The 19,560-nt window shown below is 39.7% G+C and overlaps 1 protein-coding gene across 1 annotated transcript; it reads left to right on the top strand.

Annotated features, from left to right (window-relative positions):
- Nucleotides 1–108: 108 nt before the first annotated feature.
- LOC139735282 (rRNA N(6)-adenosine-methyltransferase ZCCHC4-like) lies at nt 109–17,486 on the top strand. Its single transcript, XM_071646036.1, has 11 exons — nt 109–196; nt 950–1,157; nt 2,436–2,619; nt 3,613–3,704; nt 4,793–4,865; nt 8,581–8,797; nt 9,674–9,771; nt 10,377–10,501; nt 12,293–12,420; nt 14,071–14,209; nt 16,480–17,486. The coding sequence occupies exons 1-11, from the start codon at nt 109–111 to the stop codon at nt 17,069–17,071; spliced, it is 1,944 nt and encodes a 647-aa protein (XP_071502137.1). The 3' UTR covers nt 17,072–17,486.
- The last annotated feature ends 2,074 nt before the right edge of the window (nt 17,487–19,560 follow it).

The raw sequence follows: 19,560 nt of genomic DNA, 5'->3' as shown, positions 1-19,560 counted from the left end.
CACGTGTGTGTGGTTACCGTTGTGAAGAATGTTTCAGACGTGGACGAGACAAGCTCTGTCCTAGCCGTTTGTAAATTAAAACTTGTTTTGAATATTGACATTTGAATAATGTGTGCGACAGCCGCCTCTAGTCAGTACGGAGTGGATGTCTGTCTTGATGAAGATGTATTGGAGAAGGCACCTCACTGCCCTCATGGTAAGGTCAGGACCTATGAAGGGATGTGGGGGAGGGGGGAGCATTACACTACAGCCACAGGCAAGGGGGAGGGGGACGTCTGTAGACCCTCTACATTTATGGGGAATCTACTATCATTATGAGTGTCAAAATAACACTTTATATTTCTGGAAGTTACACTAGTGACAACAACAGTCAGAAGTGTATTCTTGGCAAGGTCGTTAATACTCCTCAGTCTTTCGCCTTTCGGTCGTTTTAATGTGAATTCAACAGTATTTAGTTGTTAACAGGAGGAGATTCTTATTTCTGTTGATTCTGAGGAGGTTTGCTCTTCTACTTTAGCTTTACTTAGTTTATCAAGAACTTTGTTGACCTTCTTCTTCAAAGATAATATTGCCTCCGGACCCAGTTGTTACATTTCTATGAATATGATATCCATCACCACTGATATATCATAGTTATGTAATGTTCAACTTGAAGTTGAGATTTTGGAACAAATTTGTTTACCGGTACAGAATTGATTGAATTTATGTAAGTTTGACACACAAATTGGCCTTTAAAGTTTTAGGCATTACAGAACATTGATTTTGAGACATGAAATGTGCCAGAAATTGGAATATAGGCTCTAGATAAGCAGAATATGACATTCAGCTTAATAGAATTATTTCACTTTACAGTTTAATGTGTGTGTCCATCAAGTTCAACACTCCTTCACAAATTCAATGTAGAATTGAAAATTAAGATGAGCATTTTTTTTTCATTGACCATCTGCAGGTCCAACACTACTGTTTGAACGATTCCAACATGGGAAGCAGAAGTCTCAACGATACTTTGCGTGCTCGGCTTGTCGGGACAGGACGGACTGCGGCTTCTTTCAGCTCTACTCTGACGTGGAGATTGTGTCGGAGACCAAGCGGCTGATGAGAGAGGAATTCAACCGATCCCGACAGCCATGGACGAGCCAGGAGGAATTCTATGATAGGTCGGTTTTCTAAAATCATCCATGCTGACATTTTCAGCAAGCATGATTAGGAAATATGGGTAGCAGTGTTTTTGCATAAATAACAACTACCAGCTATCGGGTATGGTAGGGATTCGCAAGTTGTCCTTGGCCCTCACTGTACTTTTTTGTTGTTGCTGATTTTGTGTTAGGGAGTAATTATGATAATAATAATCATATATGACTCATATTGCGCCAAATCCACTCTGTAGAATGCTCAAGGCACATACCATGATCGCTGGATAGGCAGACATTATTTCCAACCAGCACTGACAGTGCTCACTCTCCATTCCCTGGGGAGCATTTCAGCCAGTCGCCATTTTACAGGTGCACACATGCCAAATCAACCAACATTCTCATCCTACCGGGTACGCACTGGCTCCCATTTATACTCCAGGGTAGAGAGCAGCAATGTGGACAATGTGCCTTGCTGAAGGACAAATGAGTAGTGTTCTGATGTATTTTCTATAATGTACAGTAATGTTCACTGTAGGAGTTGCATATTGCATCACATCGACTGTCTACTTAGACTATTGGTAATGTTACATACAAGTGGGTTTGTCTACTAGTAACCTACATTCCTGCCAAGTCTTACTCGTGTGGATACTCAATGAAATAGTATAAATGGGTAAGTTTAGCAGGTTATGGCTTAATGCAGTGGGTATTTCAGTTTCAGAGTGTAAATGCTGCCCTATGGACTGCATTATTGGCTGGTATCTACCACTCCCCCCCCCCCCCCCCCCAAAAAAAAAAAAAAAAAATCATTTTGTTTAAAGATAATACAAAGTTTTGGTACCTGAAAAGTTTCCCTGAGTTTCCTTGTCTTAGTTTGTATTTCAGGTTAAAGTACCTTTCTTATAACTAACACTGTGAGACTTACTCGCCCCAAAGTGCTCTCATGTCTTAGTAATCATGCAATAATGGTTTCGTACAATACGTGTATATTGATTGTCCGCGTCGAGTCAAACTAATGGCTCGTTCGAATTTTTCAGAGTCCGCTCTGCTCTGGTACGAAACCATTATTGCATGATTACTAAGACATGAGAGCACTTTGGGGCAAGTAAGTCTCCCAGTGTTAGTTATATGAAAGGTACTTTAACCTGAAACACAAACTAAGCCAAGGAAACTCAGGGAAACTTTTGAGGTACCAAAACTTTATATTATCTTTAATTCAATCTACAGGTAAAAGAAACCGGCAAATAACCCTTTCAAAATAAATTGATGGAGATGTCTGATTTGTTTTTGATATCACTCTGACAGGTTCAGGCAATCTTTGCAGCTCGACGAGGCGGACCGTACCTACTGCTCAGACTGTCACCTGCTACTTCTTCCTGCAGAGCGCTTCAGGCATGCAGACCATCGTCTGAAGACTAGGATCAGTCGTGGGGACCTTAGGAGACCCAGCTACCTCATGGAGGCTATTGAAAATAACAAGACAAATGCAGTGGGTCTTTGTAAATGCATGAATCAAGTCTAACTTGGAAATGTTCAGAGTTTTGTAGAAATAAAAGGTGTGCAATGTTTTTAAGAGCGAATTTCTTCCCTCTATTTTCTTTAAAAGTCAAATGCTTATTAAGTCATCCATGAATTGTGCATGAGTTGAAAAATATGATCACTTGAGTGCAAGATCTTTTTCACCATGTGAACATTCAACCATCATTTTGTATTGTTCTCTTTGATCATTTTTTAATTTCTGTTGCAATGCAGTGGTTTGATGTACATTGCAGCATTTAGCTTTTACATGCAGATGAAAGATGATAATCAGTACATGACAAGTGTGTAGTTCTTTGTTATTTTGAAAGGAATGTAAAATCCAGATATGTATTGTATAGAGTTTACAGTCGATCAATGCATGACCACATTTAGTATTTTAATAGAACACAGGGTGGTCCATGAGGGGTTTTAGCATGTCGCTGCAACATGCTAAAATTCTTGTGCAACATCCTAAAAAGCCAGCAACATGCTATGCAACATCCTCAAGAATTTGCAACAAGCTCAAAGTAAAAGTATTCAAAAATGTGCAAAACATGTGCATAACATAAGAAACATCAAACTACCAGGTAATTTAGATATTTGTGTGCAAAACATGAGAGAGAACATTGAATGTAAGCAGCACAAAGAGAGATAAGCAGCAAAATATTGCGTACTACATACTCATCATGTGCGCTCCGCGCATATTCAATTTCTGCAATATTCTCAGATTCTGAGCTTGCAACATGCTAAAATTTCAAGTTGTGGACCACCCTGGAACAATATAATTTTTTTTTTTTGAGGGGGGGGGGATGGAGGGAATCTTTGAAGGTTGTCTAACACTGACAGAAGTCTCTCACGTCACAGACTAAATGTGTTATAATGGAATGTATTTTGCTGTTAATATAATTATGATGAGATAGTTCACATGTTTTGACCCTCTCTCTCACTGTATTTTACTGTGCAGCAATACTTGTTCACATCAAAGACGGTACAGTTCTTGGTTGATACGCTCCAGTCTCTCGGATTCAACAGGGTTCTATGTCTGGGTGTACCAAGGTAAATGCAAACTCCCCTGTCATAGCTTTTACTTGACATGTAGTGATAAAAGCAACAGTCTTTACAGTCATAATTGCTTTAGCTCACTGACCCTTTGGCTGAGGTGAGCTATTGTGACAGCTTTTCATCCATTGTGCATCATGCCTAATTATTTTTACAGTTTGTCTTGTCACTGAGAACATATACTTTGATTTTCACCAAGCTGTAGAACTTTGTAATGTTACAAACCTTTTTGTTTTAACAACACAAATACTAAAAACATTTCTGTTGATTCCAAGAGCCTGTTGTTGGGTTTTGTTGTTGTTGTTGTTGTTGTTGTTGTTGTTGTTGTTGTTGTTGTTGTTGTTGTTGTTGCCCCATTTATAATTTGAGCCATTTTTGTGTAACCTTGTTATAAATTCTGAAATCCTTCATTCTTAGGACCTTTCTCTCTTTCTAAAACTTCTGTTCTTTCCTTCAGTCCTTCAATTCATACAATAATAATAAAAATAATAATAATTGACAGTGCTTATATAGCGCATAACACATAGTGATAATGTCCCTGTGCACTCAAAAAATGAAAAGATTGTAACAAGAACATATAATTCCAATTACAGTGATGGTACCGAGCTTCATTTTGCTTACACTGTAAACAAATGCGTTTTCAAGGCAGACTTAAATCTATTTATATCAGTGATTTGTCTCAATTTCTGAGGAAAATTATTCCATAAGACAGGGGCATTAAATGCAAATGTTCGTTCTCCGTAAAATTTTAAAGAATGTTTCATTTTCAGAGCTTTGTTTTAACCATTCATTTTTCAGAACCCTTGAATTCTTTAGTTTTCTTTTCTTAACCAAGTCCAATTTCACAGTCATTGTGTTTACCCATTAATTCCAGACCTTTCAATTTTCTAAGAGTTCTTTTCTCTATCACTTAAATCCAAAAGCTTTCTGGCTTGTGAACACTGTTGGTTCCATTGACCTTATTTTGTTAACTCTACCATTCTCAGCTCACTGTGTTTGTTGCTAGATTATCAGAGTCTGTCCTGTCAACCTTGCATTATAAAAATGTGAATAAATAGTAAATTTATGTGCATCCAATATTCCAGGTTGCATGAATACATCACTTCACAAGACTCAGTCAAGCTGGACAGTCTATTGCTGGATATTGACCATCGCTACGTAAGTTCAGAAATTTGCCCTAAATTAATTGATAGCATGGTCATATGTGCTGATCTGAGATGTGTATTGCTCATATCAGTTGACCTTTTCAGAGGAGATTTTTCGCTGTAGCACATTTGTTTTGGAGGTCAATTCTGAACAAACCACATACACACACACACACACACACACACACATTAAGTCGCATCTCTCAACATAAATCAGCAGTTTAAGATAGGAAACTCTTGATGAATTTTCACAGGTGCAAAAGAAAAGAGAAGAAAAATGAATGCAAGCATATTTTATTTGCATTGCAATTTAAATGCATATTAGGATTCCTCTTGGAACAAGTGTCATGTGACCTTTAGGTATGGAAATACAGATTTCTCAAGACTGTTCTCTGTCTTTCATGTTTGTAGTTCCTATTGTCTATCTATTCATGTTTCTTCCCAGTGGTTAACATCCTCATCAATTCCATACCAAGTATTGAATTAGAACATGTCTGTTTCTGTTTCATTATTGATGTGAATGTAATGTTCCATATCAACGGCGTAAATCCGTACTGAGAAGTGGGGGGGATGGTCACCATCACCACGATTACAAGCCCATAACCGGACCGGCGCAGCCTGGGGGGGGGAGCTTGGTGCCCCCCCCCCCCACACGCACACTTTACAGGGATCGGATGTCCCACTCTTTTGCATGAAATATAAAGTGGGAGGAAAGTGGCAGCAAAAATATGAAGACTTTTTGTTCTTGTTGTTGCTTTTTTTTTTTTGCTTGTCAGATGACTTGCGGGGGAAAATCAGACCTAAAAGTATGAAGACATTTTTTTGTTTTTGAAATATCTGTGAGAGAGAGCGGAGCGACCGGGTTATCGGGGGGAGGGTGTGTATGGGGGGGGGGGGTGTCCCTCTCTCACACGAGGAAGATTTTGCATTTTCAGACCTGAAATTCAGCGATCTGGTGCACACTTTTGGTGAAATTTTTGTTTGTTTTTTCTTAAAAAACCAATAGAAAATGAAATATTCACAATATGTTATTGAATGACTAAATCGTGGTATTTCAGCTCTTGCTCCGCCTGTGCGACATCACTGCGAAGGCCTACTAAATAGTGGGGCCTATCACCGGCGTAGACAGGATTTGATCTTGGGGGAGCGGTTATGAGATCGTGAGGGAGCGAAGCAAGCGAGGGGGGGGGGGGAGGGTATGGTAGGGGGGTTTCTCCCTCCCACGGTGAAATCTTTTTACATTGAAAATTTTGACATTTTACAGTCCAAAAACTGCCGTTTGTAGCTATATTCTTCGCTTTGGAAATTAAGGGGGGCACACCGTGCGTAACTGCTGTCAATCACTGGCAGCAACATCAGGAGAATGGCATAGCGATTAAATGCGAGCGAGCGAAGCGAGCGAGCTTGAAAATTTTGACATCTTACAGTCCAAAAACTGCCGTTTGTGGCTGTATTTTTTTGCTTTGGAAATTAAGGGGGCGCACCGGGTGCAACTGCTGGCAATTACTGGCAGCAACATCAGGAGAATGGCATAACAATTAAATGTGAGCGAGTGAAGTGAGCGAGCTTGAAAATTTTGACATTTTACAGTCCCAAAACTGCCGCTTTTGGCTGTATTTTTTTCGCTTTGGAAATTAAGGGGGGCGCACCGGGCGCAACTACTGGCAGTTACTGGCAGCAACATCAGGGGAATGGCATAACGATTGAATACGAGTGAGCGAAGCGAGTGAGCTTGAAAATTTTGACTTTTAACAGTCCCAAAACTGTCGTTTGTAGCTATATGCTTCGCTTTGGAAATTAAGGGGAGGGGGGGCGCACCGGGCACAACTGCTGGCAATTACTGGCAGCATGCAACATCAGGAGAATGGCATAACGATTAAATGAAAGCGAGCGAGTTTGAAAATTTTGACATTTTACAGTCCCCAAACTGTCGTTTGTGGCTGTATTTTTTCGCTTTGGAAATCAAGGGGGGGGGGGGGACACACCGGGCGCAACTGCCGGCAATTACTGGCAGTAACATCAGGAGAATGGCATAACGATTAAATGCGAGCGAGCGAAGCGAGTGAGCTTGAAAATTTTGATATTTTACAGTCCCCAAAACTGTCCTTTGTGGCTGTATTTTTTCGCTTTGGAAATTAAGGGGGGTGCACCGGGCGAAAATTGCTGGCAGTTACTGGCAGCAACATCAGGAGAATGGCATAATGATTAAATGCGAGCGAGCGAAGCGAGTGAGCTTGAAAATTTTGACATTTTACAGTCCCCCAAACTGTCGTTTGTGGCTGTATTTTTTCGCTTTGGAAATTAAGGAGGCGCACCGGGCAAAAACTACTGGCAATTACTAGCAGCAACATCAGGAGAATGGCATAATGATTAAATGCGAGCGAGCGAAGCGAGCGAGCTTCAAAATTTTGACATTTTACAGTCCCAAAACTGCCGTTTGTAGCTATATTTTTTCGCTTTGGAAATTAAGGGGGGCGCATCGGGTGAAAACTGCTGGCAATTACTAGCTGCAACATCAGGAGAATGGCATAATGATTAAATGCGAGCGAGCGAAGCGAGCGAGCTTCAAAATTTCGACATTTTACAGTCCAAAAACTGCCGTTTGTAGCTATATTTTTCGCTTTGGAAATTAAGGGGCGGGGCGCACCGGCACGAATGCTGCCATTCACTGGCAGCAGCATCAGGAGAATGGCATAGCAATTAAATGCGAGCGAGTGGAGCGAGCGAGCTTTAAAATTTTGACATTTTACACTCCAAACACTGCCGTTTGTAGCTATATTTTCGCTTTTGTTTGTCCCACTTTTATGGGGGAACCATCCCCCCCATCGACGCGTCTGCATATGAGGGTGTTTTTGTTAAGTGAAAGATCTGCTGCACACTCTTTGATAAATTAGGGAAATATACGTCAATCTCAAAAGTGTATAAAGTCTATCGAAAGGGATCCTGTATAGCGGAGCTTTTGCATGTTTATGACTGCAATACAACGATCTGGTGCATAGTTCTGGCGATATTTGGACAATTTTCCATTAAGAAAGTTCGAGATTTGTCCTCATCTCGGGAATTGCTTGGGGGATAAATGATTTGTCTGCCTAAACACTAAACACTAAACACTAAACACACCGAGATAGATTCGACGCCCCTGATCTTCCCTGGGTATGCTCATAGATGTATCCTGACTGAGTCACCAGTCACTGTCGTTTCTCAGGAATGATACAGGAAATGGAGGGGGTTCAATTATGGCGATATAGTTTTTGTTATGGTTTGTTTGTTTGTTTGTTTGTTTTCGTACATATTTTGCAGATGGTCCCCAGTTACTCGCGTCATAGCATGTTTACATATAGGCCTATACTATTTGACGTTGTCAACGTCTGAGCCATACCTTACAGTGTATGTCGATGTTACTTTCTTCGCGAGCGAGCAAAGCGAGCGAGCGCTTGAGAAAATTATGTATACATTTTCCTACAAGAAAGAATACTGTTCAGCTCTGTTACCTGTCTGAAGGCCGGCGTACAAACTTCATGCAATATGCCAAAATTGATACAATCACATTTCTGCTTCCTCCATTTTTTTTTTCAAAATTCAGGGGGGGATGATTGTACAGGCCATCCCCCCCTCCTCCATTTCAGGGGGGGGGGGGGATATATCCCCCCATCCCCCCCCCCCCCCCCCCCCCCCCCCCCGGGATTTACGCCCATGTTCCACATAAAATTTCTTTATTTCAAACACAGGGTCAGTTTTATCCTCCATCCCAATTCTGCCGGTTCAACATGTTCAACCACTTCTTCCTGGATGGTTCCGGGAGTCACGAGACATGTAGAGAGTTCCTCTCCAGGTCTGGTGGGAGAGGGGTCGTCGTGGTAACCGACCCGCCATTTGGAGGGCTGGTGGATGTACTTGCATCAAGTGTGCGCTGGATCATGAAAATGTGGAAAGCAGATGTTGCAGGTACAGTACATTCAGGGGTGGGAAAGGGAGGGGAGAGCCTTCGATCTTAGGAGCTGATGTCTACATTCTTACCATACCATGTATGTTATTGCATTCCTGTTGCAAGTCAAATGTCTGAATGACTGCTGAACTATTTAATATGGCAATATGTCTCATATTGCTGTCGAATTTCATGCTGAAGTGTACACTCTTTTATCATTTTTTGATCGTCACGTTATTTTAAATTTTCTTTGGATGCTTTATTTTATATAAAGGGGCTTAGATTGTGTCAGAATACAGTCATGTTGTTTAGATATACCAGGTCATTCACCAGTACCATGGTTCTTATTTGCCAAGTATAGACCGATTCGGGTTCGTTAAGGGCAGCAGACAATTTGTGGCACTGGGTGCAGCCAAATTGCGGTGTCCCAGCCTACTCCCCCCTCCTTCCCCCCCCCCCCCCCACACGGGCAACATGTTTATCGCGCACTTGTAGCAGGAGTACGCGCACTTGTAACAAAGGTTGGCGCATTGAGCAAGCGTTCGTGCACTCAGTACGAGACGCCTATTGGCTAAAACAACCATGCATCAGTTTTCATTCCGTGCACATGCTAATGTAGGGAGGGGGGTGGGGGAGTGGGGGGGGGGGGTCGGCCGCGACACCGCAGTAATGGCACTGCCCATGCCGATAATACACAAACCGCCTCACAGAATCGGTCTATATGTACCTGTAAAAAAGAGAGAGAAGAAAATAAGTTGAATTCAAGTATTCGTCTATACGCAAGAGGAAATATTACATTTTTGATTTGTCATCAGTAGCAATCCAAAATTCAACTTCTAGGGTATCCCCCTATTAATACAATGCTTTCATCGTTTTTGTTGTATGATATTACACAGACTCAAATGCCCAACTCCCTGTCATGTGGATCTTCCCGTACTTTCTGGAGCAGCGTATCATCCAGAATCTCGCAGGATTCAAGATGCTGGACTACAAGGTAAATGCTGATACCCCATCCACTTTTTTTGTTCTCTCTCTCCAAGGATTTAGGGTTAGGGTTGTAATAGGGTTTTAGGTTTGGTTTGATTTGAGGATTGGGATAAGGGTTAGGGTTATATTTGTGGGTTGAATTTATGTATGGCTTAGCGTGCATGTATTTCATGGGAGCAAATGTCATGGAACAAGCAGCTACACTCTGGTAACTCTGCTTTTCAATATTTTCATTTTGAAAATCAAAATCTTAGCTACATGGTCCATTAGTGTGCATAAAAGAAGCTACAAATGATAGCTGTTGAATATGATGGTTGAATGCTGTAAAACAAGTGGAATCTGTGAGTGACTAGATTTACTGTAAAAGCGGAAGTTTTCACACAAGTAATTTCTCATGCTTAGCAGGCTGAAGTGAATTACACACAGCTCATTGTAGCCATAGTGGTTAAGGACTTTGGTTTGAAATTTTGCTATTGCCAAACAAATAAAGTGTATTATATGGATAATAATTTTGGGACTGAATTTTTAATTCATTGTAAGAACTTTTTTTTTTTATAATCATGTTCACTAGAACAGGAGTGCACTGTACCACTCTTCTCGCCCCTTTCTCAGGTTGACTATGACAATCACCCTCTCTTCAAAGGGGGACCGAATGCCAAGAAGAAGGGGTCACCAGTCAGGGTGTTCACCAACATTGACCCAGCCAAGATAGAGCTTCCTGCATCAGAGGGATATAGGTAAAAGAGATTGATTGATGCCTAGGTCTTTAGATAACACCAGAACGGTAGTAACTGCTGGATACTGTATTTGTATTTTTGGAGGGTTTGTTGTTGTTGTTGTTGCTGCTGCTACTGCTGCTGTTGCTGTTGTTGTTGTTGTTGTTGTTGTTGTTGTTGTTGTTGTTGTTGTTGTTGTTGTTGTTGTTGTTGTTGTTGTTGTTGTTGTTGTTAATGTTGTTTGTTTTCTATATTCCGTATGAAATCAACATAATTGGAATGCACAAAGGATGATCAAACTATGATCATTGGAATATGGCTGGATTGCCCTGCCCAGCCGTGCCTACAAGACACTGCTGTTCCACCAAGGAGTCCAAGAAAACTATTTAAACAACAACATTATACATAAGAACTAAAATTCAGAAAACAATTTATACAAACAATGTTCAGAAATTTCATTAGTCAATTGATTTTATCAAGATTTAACAACTCAAGAGAAATATTGCTTCCCACAGCACAAATGTGCCGTATATTATCTCCAATGTGAAAAATTATATTTTTCTTTTAAAAAATAGCTAAAATTCATTCCTCATTCCATCACGGAGATTTTCCAGTCATGAATTCAATTACTTGCATACGGTGTCTTCTTGAAAGTCAGAATTTACAACATATTATACTCCTGCAATATATGACATATACAGTTGGTACATGCAATTAGACCCCGTTTACAGTGCAAGGCTCGGCCGTGGCCGAGCCGCGGCCGAGCCCAGCCCCGCTTCAGTGTAAACGCGCAAAAGGCCAAATGCGAGGCCAAAATTGGCCTCACATTTGGCCTCGCTCTGGAGGTGGTCTCATGCGCAGCCAATTTTAGTCTGGCTTCCAGACCCTCTGCCCGTACTATTTCGCTATTCACGATATTAACCCCCTCAACGTGGAAAACTAGTATAGTTTAAGGTGGTTTTGTCCTGCAAAGGATTTTTCCTTCGGCAAAGGCCTTTGCCCGAACGGCGACGAACAAAGTCGCCACGGAATACAGTTGGCAAAGGGTCTGAAAACCAGGCTATACCAAATTGCGTTTGTTTACAAGCAGAGCGCCACTACGACAAAATATTGAAAGATTTGAATTAAAAGCGCGGCCGAGCCCAGCAGTGTAAACGGACAAAATTGCGAGGCTCGGCCGCGCAATTGAGGCCGGGCTGTAAACGGGGTCCTAGTGTCACATAATAGGCTACTAAGTCAACCCCTGTCACACTGGTCTTTTTTTTTTTGCTTTTTTTTTTTTTCTCATTTGTACACACATGTAAATGGATAGAAACAAAAGTTTAACCCTTTGGCACTGCTACTTCAAAATGGCATTGGCATCCATACCAAGAGATTGCTCATGGTAGTAACAGTGTTGATTTTTGGCCAATCAGTTTACGCCTTTCAGTTGCATTGTGCAGGCTGAGTCTCTTTTCACATTAGAGCTCACTGAATTTTAGTCATTGACCTCAATCAATGAATGATCGTTCAGTAGATAATTTCTTCTAACTTCTAGCAGCAACAATTTTTACTGTAATTTGTGGGCCAAACAGTATAAAATACTTTACATTAGTTCACTCAATATGACAATATATCTTTGCAAGAAATGTTTTCAAAAATCAATAAGTCATTATTTCTTAGCACTGAAATACAACACAAACTCTTAACATCACTTGCAACAACTTTACCTGGTTTTTGCAAACTCTATCAAGGACTTGTGTAATGGTATGTCATCAAAAGGCCCATGTGTGCATCAAAGTATTTCTGATTTTGATTAAATCCTTTCTGCAGATTCTGTGAGGAATGCCAGCGCTTCGTGGCCAGTGAAAACCAGCACTGTTCCCTATGCAAAGAGTGCCCCTCCAAGAACGGGACAACGTACAGACACTGTGTGCCGTGTGCCAAATGCGTCAAACCGTGTAAGAATGCAACTGATGATCGGACAGGTTGCACAAGCGCATGTACACTGTAATGCATTTGCATAGTTCTTTTCCTCTGTTAGGTCCTTCTGTGGTCACTTTTAGTAAAGAAATCTGATACTGAGTACATACAAATCTATCAAGCAACATCTTGCTGTGCAGTCACATCTCAAGGACCTGGGTAATACAACAACAACAAAAAAGTGTTCAAACGAAGTGAGAGTTCAGGTGTGAGTTTCTTCAATTTGTCTCCCTCTACAAATTAAATTTGTTAAGATCGCAACTGCTGATCTGTAAATTAACAAACATGCCGGAAAAAAGGAACCAGTGGGACTCAAACCTGTCATCTACTGCTTTCCGGGCAGCGACACTACCACCAGGCCATCCTTGTTTGCCAGCAGTGTCACGATGAACATGGAACAAATACCCAAGCTCCAAATTCTGACATTGTTATGTTAAGTAGTCCAAGGCAGACAAGGCATTTTAAATGAAAGAAAGGAGTGAGAGTTGTTTCTCATCAAATGGCATTGCTTGATGGCAGGGGCTAAAGATGTAAGTGATGCATTCAGCCTGTAAACTGTCTTTGTCAAAGTAACTACAGCTGTGGCTATTTTACATAAGAAGTAAGAAGGGGGTCACAACTGATTTACAATTGGCCTTCATTGATGTTAATAAAGATATTTTTCGGTGTATTAGCAGCAGCTATGATAAAAATCATGGACGTACCTACTCAGGGGCTACATAATTACAAAATCCAGCATGATTGTAGAATTAAATCGTAAATGGGTACAGTTTGCATAACGCATTGAGAAGGGAGATGATCATTTAGCTAAAAATATCAGGTAGCATACAAAATAAATGGATGAGTCATAAATTGTGGACTGCGTTGCTACCCTGCTATCCCTTGATAGTGTTGATTTTAGCTCATGAGGAAGCAAACATTGTACATCAAAAATTCAGTCCAATTTGTTGATAAAGATATTAACACAATACAGCTAGAAATATACTTAATACTTATCCTCTCTCCTTTTCTCTCTCTCTTTCTCACTCTCCTCTATTTACTGTAAAAGCTCTTATTTTTGCGTACCAATATTTTCACAAATTAGGAAGTTACAGACATTTTTGTGAGATGTTGTTTCGCACTATTGAGCACTGAGGCTATCGTAAGTGCACTAATGCCTGTATGTTCAGTCCATTTCCGCAGGTTGTCATATTCATGGCCCAACTGTGATTCACAAGATTCGCAAAAATTAAACCAGTGCAAAAATAACAGCTTTTGCAGTAATCACCTGTCTATCATCTATCTATCTATCTATCTATCTATCTATCTATCTATCTCTGTCCATCTATCTATCTATCTATCTATCTATCTATCTATCTCTGTCCACCTATCTATCCGTCTATCCATCTACCTATCTATCTATCTATCTCTGTCCATCTATCTATCTATCTATCTATCTATCTATCTATCTCTGTCCATCTATCTATCTATCTATCAATCTATCTCTGTCCATCTATCTATCTGTCTATCCATCTATCTGTCAATCTACCTATCTATCTGCCTATCTATTTATCTCTGTATCTCTCCATCTGTATTTGTATGTATCCACACATTAATATTTCTACCTATTTTTTTATCTGTATATACAGCATTTACTCACTGTACCACGTGTAAGCGATGCGAGCTGCCTTCTCATGTCTGTGGGCGAGTCCATCAAGGCTGTCACATCTGTGGGGACCTGGACCACAAGAGGAGGGACTGCCCTGAAAGATATCGCCCCCGCAAGAGGTATGGCTAGATATCTTTATGACACCCCACTCTCGTCAAAGCAGTTACAGTTTCTGTCCCCAGAAATCCTCTTTAGACAATTGTTATCAGCCACATTGTTCAACCCCTCCCCCCCCCCCCCCCAAAAAAAAAAGTAGTAAAAAAAAAATAATTATGATAACAATGAGCACTGATATTATGTTCATTATAATCATCATAGATAATGTAAATTATTTATATATTGACTTTGTATTTTTTACTCAGGGTAGCCCCATCAGCGGTTTTTACAGTTATTCTTGGGGACCCTGCCACAGAATGACAAAATACAACAATTAGTGCAGAATACACAAAGTAACAAATCAAGGACATTCTGCATTACATAGCAATATCAAAATAGTAATAATAAAAAGCTGTATGTAAAGTGCAAGATACGTTTTTGGTGATAATGATTCACAAATTCATCACATTATTTGAAATGTGATGATACCCTTTACACAATATAGGGGTGTGAAAATGACCCAATTCTACTCCGAGAGAGATAGATATATGTGCTGTAAGGCTGCGTTCACATAGAAGTATACGGTATTCGCTATTCGCTATTCGCTATGCGCCGTCAAGCAGACCCAGTACACCATCACCCGCACCATCAACTCCCTACTTCTTCCTCCTACACAATCATCCCAGCAATAACCATTTTTAAACTACGTCAGAATGTCAGTCTACATGCCTATTTTTGCTAAAGGGCAAATCCAGACCAAAATTTTCATGATTTCATAAACGAAAGATGGTATACGCTACTCGAAAATCGAGCAAGCGCGATTTTCACTATGCTATACTATTTGCAGCTATTCTGTATTTTCGAATAGTGCCCTCTTTATTATTATTATTAATGGTATCTTTATTCAACAAATCATTGATCGCAGCCTGAGGCTGAATTACAAATGATTTTACAAAAGTGAGAATATACATACACAGTATTACATAAATATACAAATGTAAAATTACAAAATCAAAATGACACACAGGCTCGCACAAAACAAGAACAATTCGAACAAGAAAGAAACTCTCAGACACTGCATACACAAGAAATAATGAAAATTTGAATTGACATGGATCATTGACCCTAAAGTTTCCAAGATAATCACTGCCAATCAGTACATGAATATTCATTAAATTCCATAAAATTACATTATACCTTAAACCATTTCCGGGTATGAGACAAAAAAAAACAAACACAAAATTATCACATTTTCACTTTATGTTTGACCTTCAACCGTAATATTTCCAAAACAATTAAAAAAAAAACATTAAGTAATACGAAGAAGAAGAAAGAAGAAGAAGAAGAAAGAAGAAGAAGAAGAATGACTCTTATGTGAACCGGTGCTGGGAAATCCTACCGTTCGATTCAAGCTATTCGCGTGCCCTCGAAAACAAGCACCGAATAGTATACTTCTATGTGAACGCAGCCTCATGAGTGCTTGAAGGGAGGTAATGCATTATTGTTATCATTACAGTGATGAATTGTCATTTTGAGAGTTACATCTTTGAAACAAGTAGTACAGTGAGAGCTAAAAATCAGGGTATTAACTTATCCTCAGATTGATAGATCTCCCCCAGTAGTGATTTTGCCACAAGACCTTCACCTTTCAGACTATTTTATAACCTCCAAGGACTAAAGCATTGTGGACAATAGCCTTAAGGACAGTAACTCTAACCCTCTCATTAATAAAAGTGAATGCACATTTTAGTGTTTCAAGGTTATTGTCCCTTGGGTGATGAGTCATCACTATGAGAAGAAAAGTGACTCCAAATAGATTATTTGTAGTATTTAGTTATCCTTGAGAAGTATGTATTTGTCAGTGGTGTGTGTATTCAGGTGCAAAAGATACTTGTTTACTCACATAGAAAGGAAAATAGCGTGATGAATTGGTTGATATATTGTCTGCAAATGCATGTTTGTACATTCCCATTTGAGAGAAAAATAGAAATTTCTATTATCATAACTGAAACCCTCCAAATATTTGCTGATCCATTTTCCCACATTCCAAGCAAGTCTGTGAATCATTGTGTAGGAAGCAAACGTAATGCTGCAAGGATATGTAGTAGCCCAATACATTAACCCATGGAGGACGGACTGATTTTGCTACAACACGCATTTCCCATGGACACTTGCCCTAGTATACTTGGGACTCGTCCTCATTGCAGGTTGAGTGCCTATAAAATTGTTGTAAAGCACATAAATACAAAGAGAAAAGTAGGTTTACTGGGTTTTTTGCTGCCTGTACCACCAGGTCACATGACGAGATGAATGGTGTCAAAGCCAGGAAAGGAAAACTGTGGCAGAAGAAGAAGAAGAAGAGATGGAATGCCGAGTCCCCAACATCACAGATAAGATTTGGACCGGTGGAGGAGGAGGAGGATGTTGCGTCCCCAAAAATGGCTGCTGGATCACTGGAGTTTGGGGATTCCCCCCTGTCGGGAGGGGATTTCCCCTTGTCAGCCACCGGCCAGAGACTTTTGAATGGATCTTCCAATACTTTACACGAAACCAGCTCTGCACAAGTGGCTGAGGAGGTTCGAGAAGGAGGAGGAGGAGATTCAAGTCCATGGAAAAACGAAGAGCAAAGTGTTGGTGGTATGGAGACCCATTTGAAAGAGCGCCCCCATGTGCCCATCCATGAACACTCTGGGCAAGAGCTGACACTGGAGAGAGACATGTGCAGAAAAATGAGTAGACACCAATCTGTTAGAAGAGAGAAGCGCAAACCCTTGTCCCACAGACCAAAGCAGAGGATTATGGGTAAGACAGTGAGGCTGATGCAAAGGATCCACAAAATGCGGTTGAAAAAGAAAATCAGACTTAAATTCTGCAAGAACTCATAGCCGTAATGAAAACTGACCAAAAATTTATATCATGGCTCAAAATTAATGCCAAATAATTCAGCTGCTTGCTAATCTGTCTTTCCCTTTCACTCAGCATGTCATTAGATTTTTTTTCGGGATATTGTAAGTGTGGTTGCATTGGATTTGATGATTTGTGTTCGAGCAAACTGGCAGATTAGGGATAATTTTCAAGGCTTTATGAAGGCTTGCCTAGCTGTAGCAGATTATGCATTTATTCAAGTGTCTTAAGTGGAAATGATTTCTATCTTTGTTGCCTGTAAAGATGATACTATATACTCACATAAATCGGAGTATATAGCAATTTATTTCTCTGTTGCATTAATATTACAATCTAAGTTATTGATTTCACTGTAGAAAATGTGGAATTATGTGGATCAAATCCATGAAAATAACATCCTAGCAAGTGAAATATGCCAATTATGTACCACACAGAGTTTTTTATTTAGTATTTTGTGACTGGTTGTGATACATGTATTGAAATTCAATCAAGAATGTGTTATACTTAGATGCAATTGTTTTCAAACAATACAAATTGATGCCAACGTGTATTGTTATTGCAAGGATACGCATTCTGTTTGACAATGTGTTTGAGATCATGTATTCAGAAAACTAAATTAAAAGCAAAAATATAAAGCTTATGCCTAATTTCAGGCTTATAGAGTTCACTATGTTTACCAAACAAAAAATAAAATCTTTACAGTATGTACCTTCATGTGCCTTTGCTCTAGAATATCAAAATATGTACAAATATGTACTTGCGTATTACAAAGCCTAGAATTTGATGAAGGCCTTTGTAGATTAGGCAAAGTTTTGTCAGACTATGGTTTTGGTGTGGACATGTGGCTGTCATGTGCTGTACATGGCAACTTCCATGGCTTTAGAAGCTACAAGGCAATATGTTTGATTAGTTCTTTTGCTTTCTGTCAATTTTAGGTGAGCAACATGCAGACTCACTATCACACAAATTAGTTTAGCTTTTGATTGTAATGTGGAGAATTCTTTGTGACTTATTATTGTTATTATTATTTATTATTATAACCTCCACCAAGAAAGCTATGTTTTTGTTAGCATTTGTTTGTTTGTCTGTCTGTCTGTTTGCAAGATAACTCAAAAAGTTGTGAACAGATTTTGATAAAACTTACAGAAAAAGTTTATAATGACCTAAGAAAGAGATCATTAAATTTTGTAAGTGATTTGGATCACCGTCTATATCCAGGATACTTCAAAAATACAGTGTATATTTTTTAAGCATTTTCATTTGCATATAGGGCCAGCAAGAAACTCAAGCCGGGCATATATGATGTGTGCATATGCGCACTTGCCATGTTCTCGAAGCGCAGCTTGCAGTGGTAAGCTACTGATGAGGTAGACTCTCAGACAAAACAAAAAGACTTCTTTATCAATGAGGAAAAGGGACTACATTGTATTTTCAGCATGCATGTATGGGTGGAAATCAGCTGCCTGGTTGAGGTCTGCCCTCTCTGAGTGCTTTTCTGGTTTTCATTATTTTATTACAATGTATTATTATTATTATTATTATCAGCATCAGTATCATCATTATCATTATTACAGGGTGCCCCTGTTAAATGAACAAAGTTATGATGATATTTTGTTACAAAAAAGTAAAAATGCAGGTGCCAAATCATTGTCATGAATGTCTTTGAAGCAAAATTCACTTTGGGTTTAGCAAAATTTTTATATAACAAAAGAAAACTGTTGGTCCCGAGAATTATATTGTAACACAAGTTGAATGTATTTTCATTAGGATCATAATTATGTATTAATTTTTTTTATCTCCAAGCTGTTTGAAAAGACAATCCAATAAAGCTTCCAATCTGGTCATGGATATGCTTTTACTTAAAGTCAGCAGTTGCGAAGTATGCCTGTTTATGCTTTGCCAATTGTTTATTGTCTGGGGGGTGCAAAAGGTCATCGCTGGACAATAAAACATAACGTATTATTACCCATATGAGGTATTGTCGGGCAGTTGTAGTTGTTATTTTGGTTGGTCAATATTAGTGTATATTTTCCTTCTTCTGAGTTTGGCCATTAACTTTACACGTAAACACTCCGGTCAATCACCAAGAGAAAATATCGAAAACCGCTAGCATCCGGGCACTTGAGCTCCCGGTGATGAAAAATTTACTGTTGTGAGAGTTTCTCACAGTGAGGTTTCACGATGAAGGGCAAACTCGTAAATTTAGAAGACTATCGCTGCACCGTACGTAGGCATGTGTCTGACTGTGCGTGCTGGCTGTTACTTGCACAGCATACCTGAGTTTCGTGACAGAGGGCAAATTTCCATACGTAAGCACGAAAAAAGGGGGACGATCGCTGCGACTGTGTGAGCACGCCGAGTACCTGAATTGTGCACAGTGGTGTAGGGTTCGACCTGGCGCTGAGTGAATTTTGTTACCGTAAATTGGAAAGTTTACATTGTAAAGATGTATTGATTTAAGTTATTGCTC

This window comes from Diadema antillarum, unplaced genomic scaffold (assembly GCF_040938485.1).
Source record: "Diadema antillarum isolate AM-2024a unplaced genomic scaffold, OU_Dant_1.0 seq00000569_RagTag, whole genome shotgun sequence".
Lineage (NCBI taxonomy): Eukaryota > Metazoa > Echinodermata > Echinoidea > Diadematoida > Diadematidae > Diadema > Diadema antillarum.
Note: the sequence above shows the minus strand (reverse complement) of the source record. Positions and strands in the feature narration are given on the sequence as shown.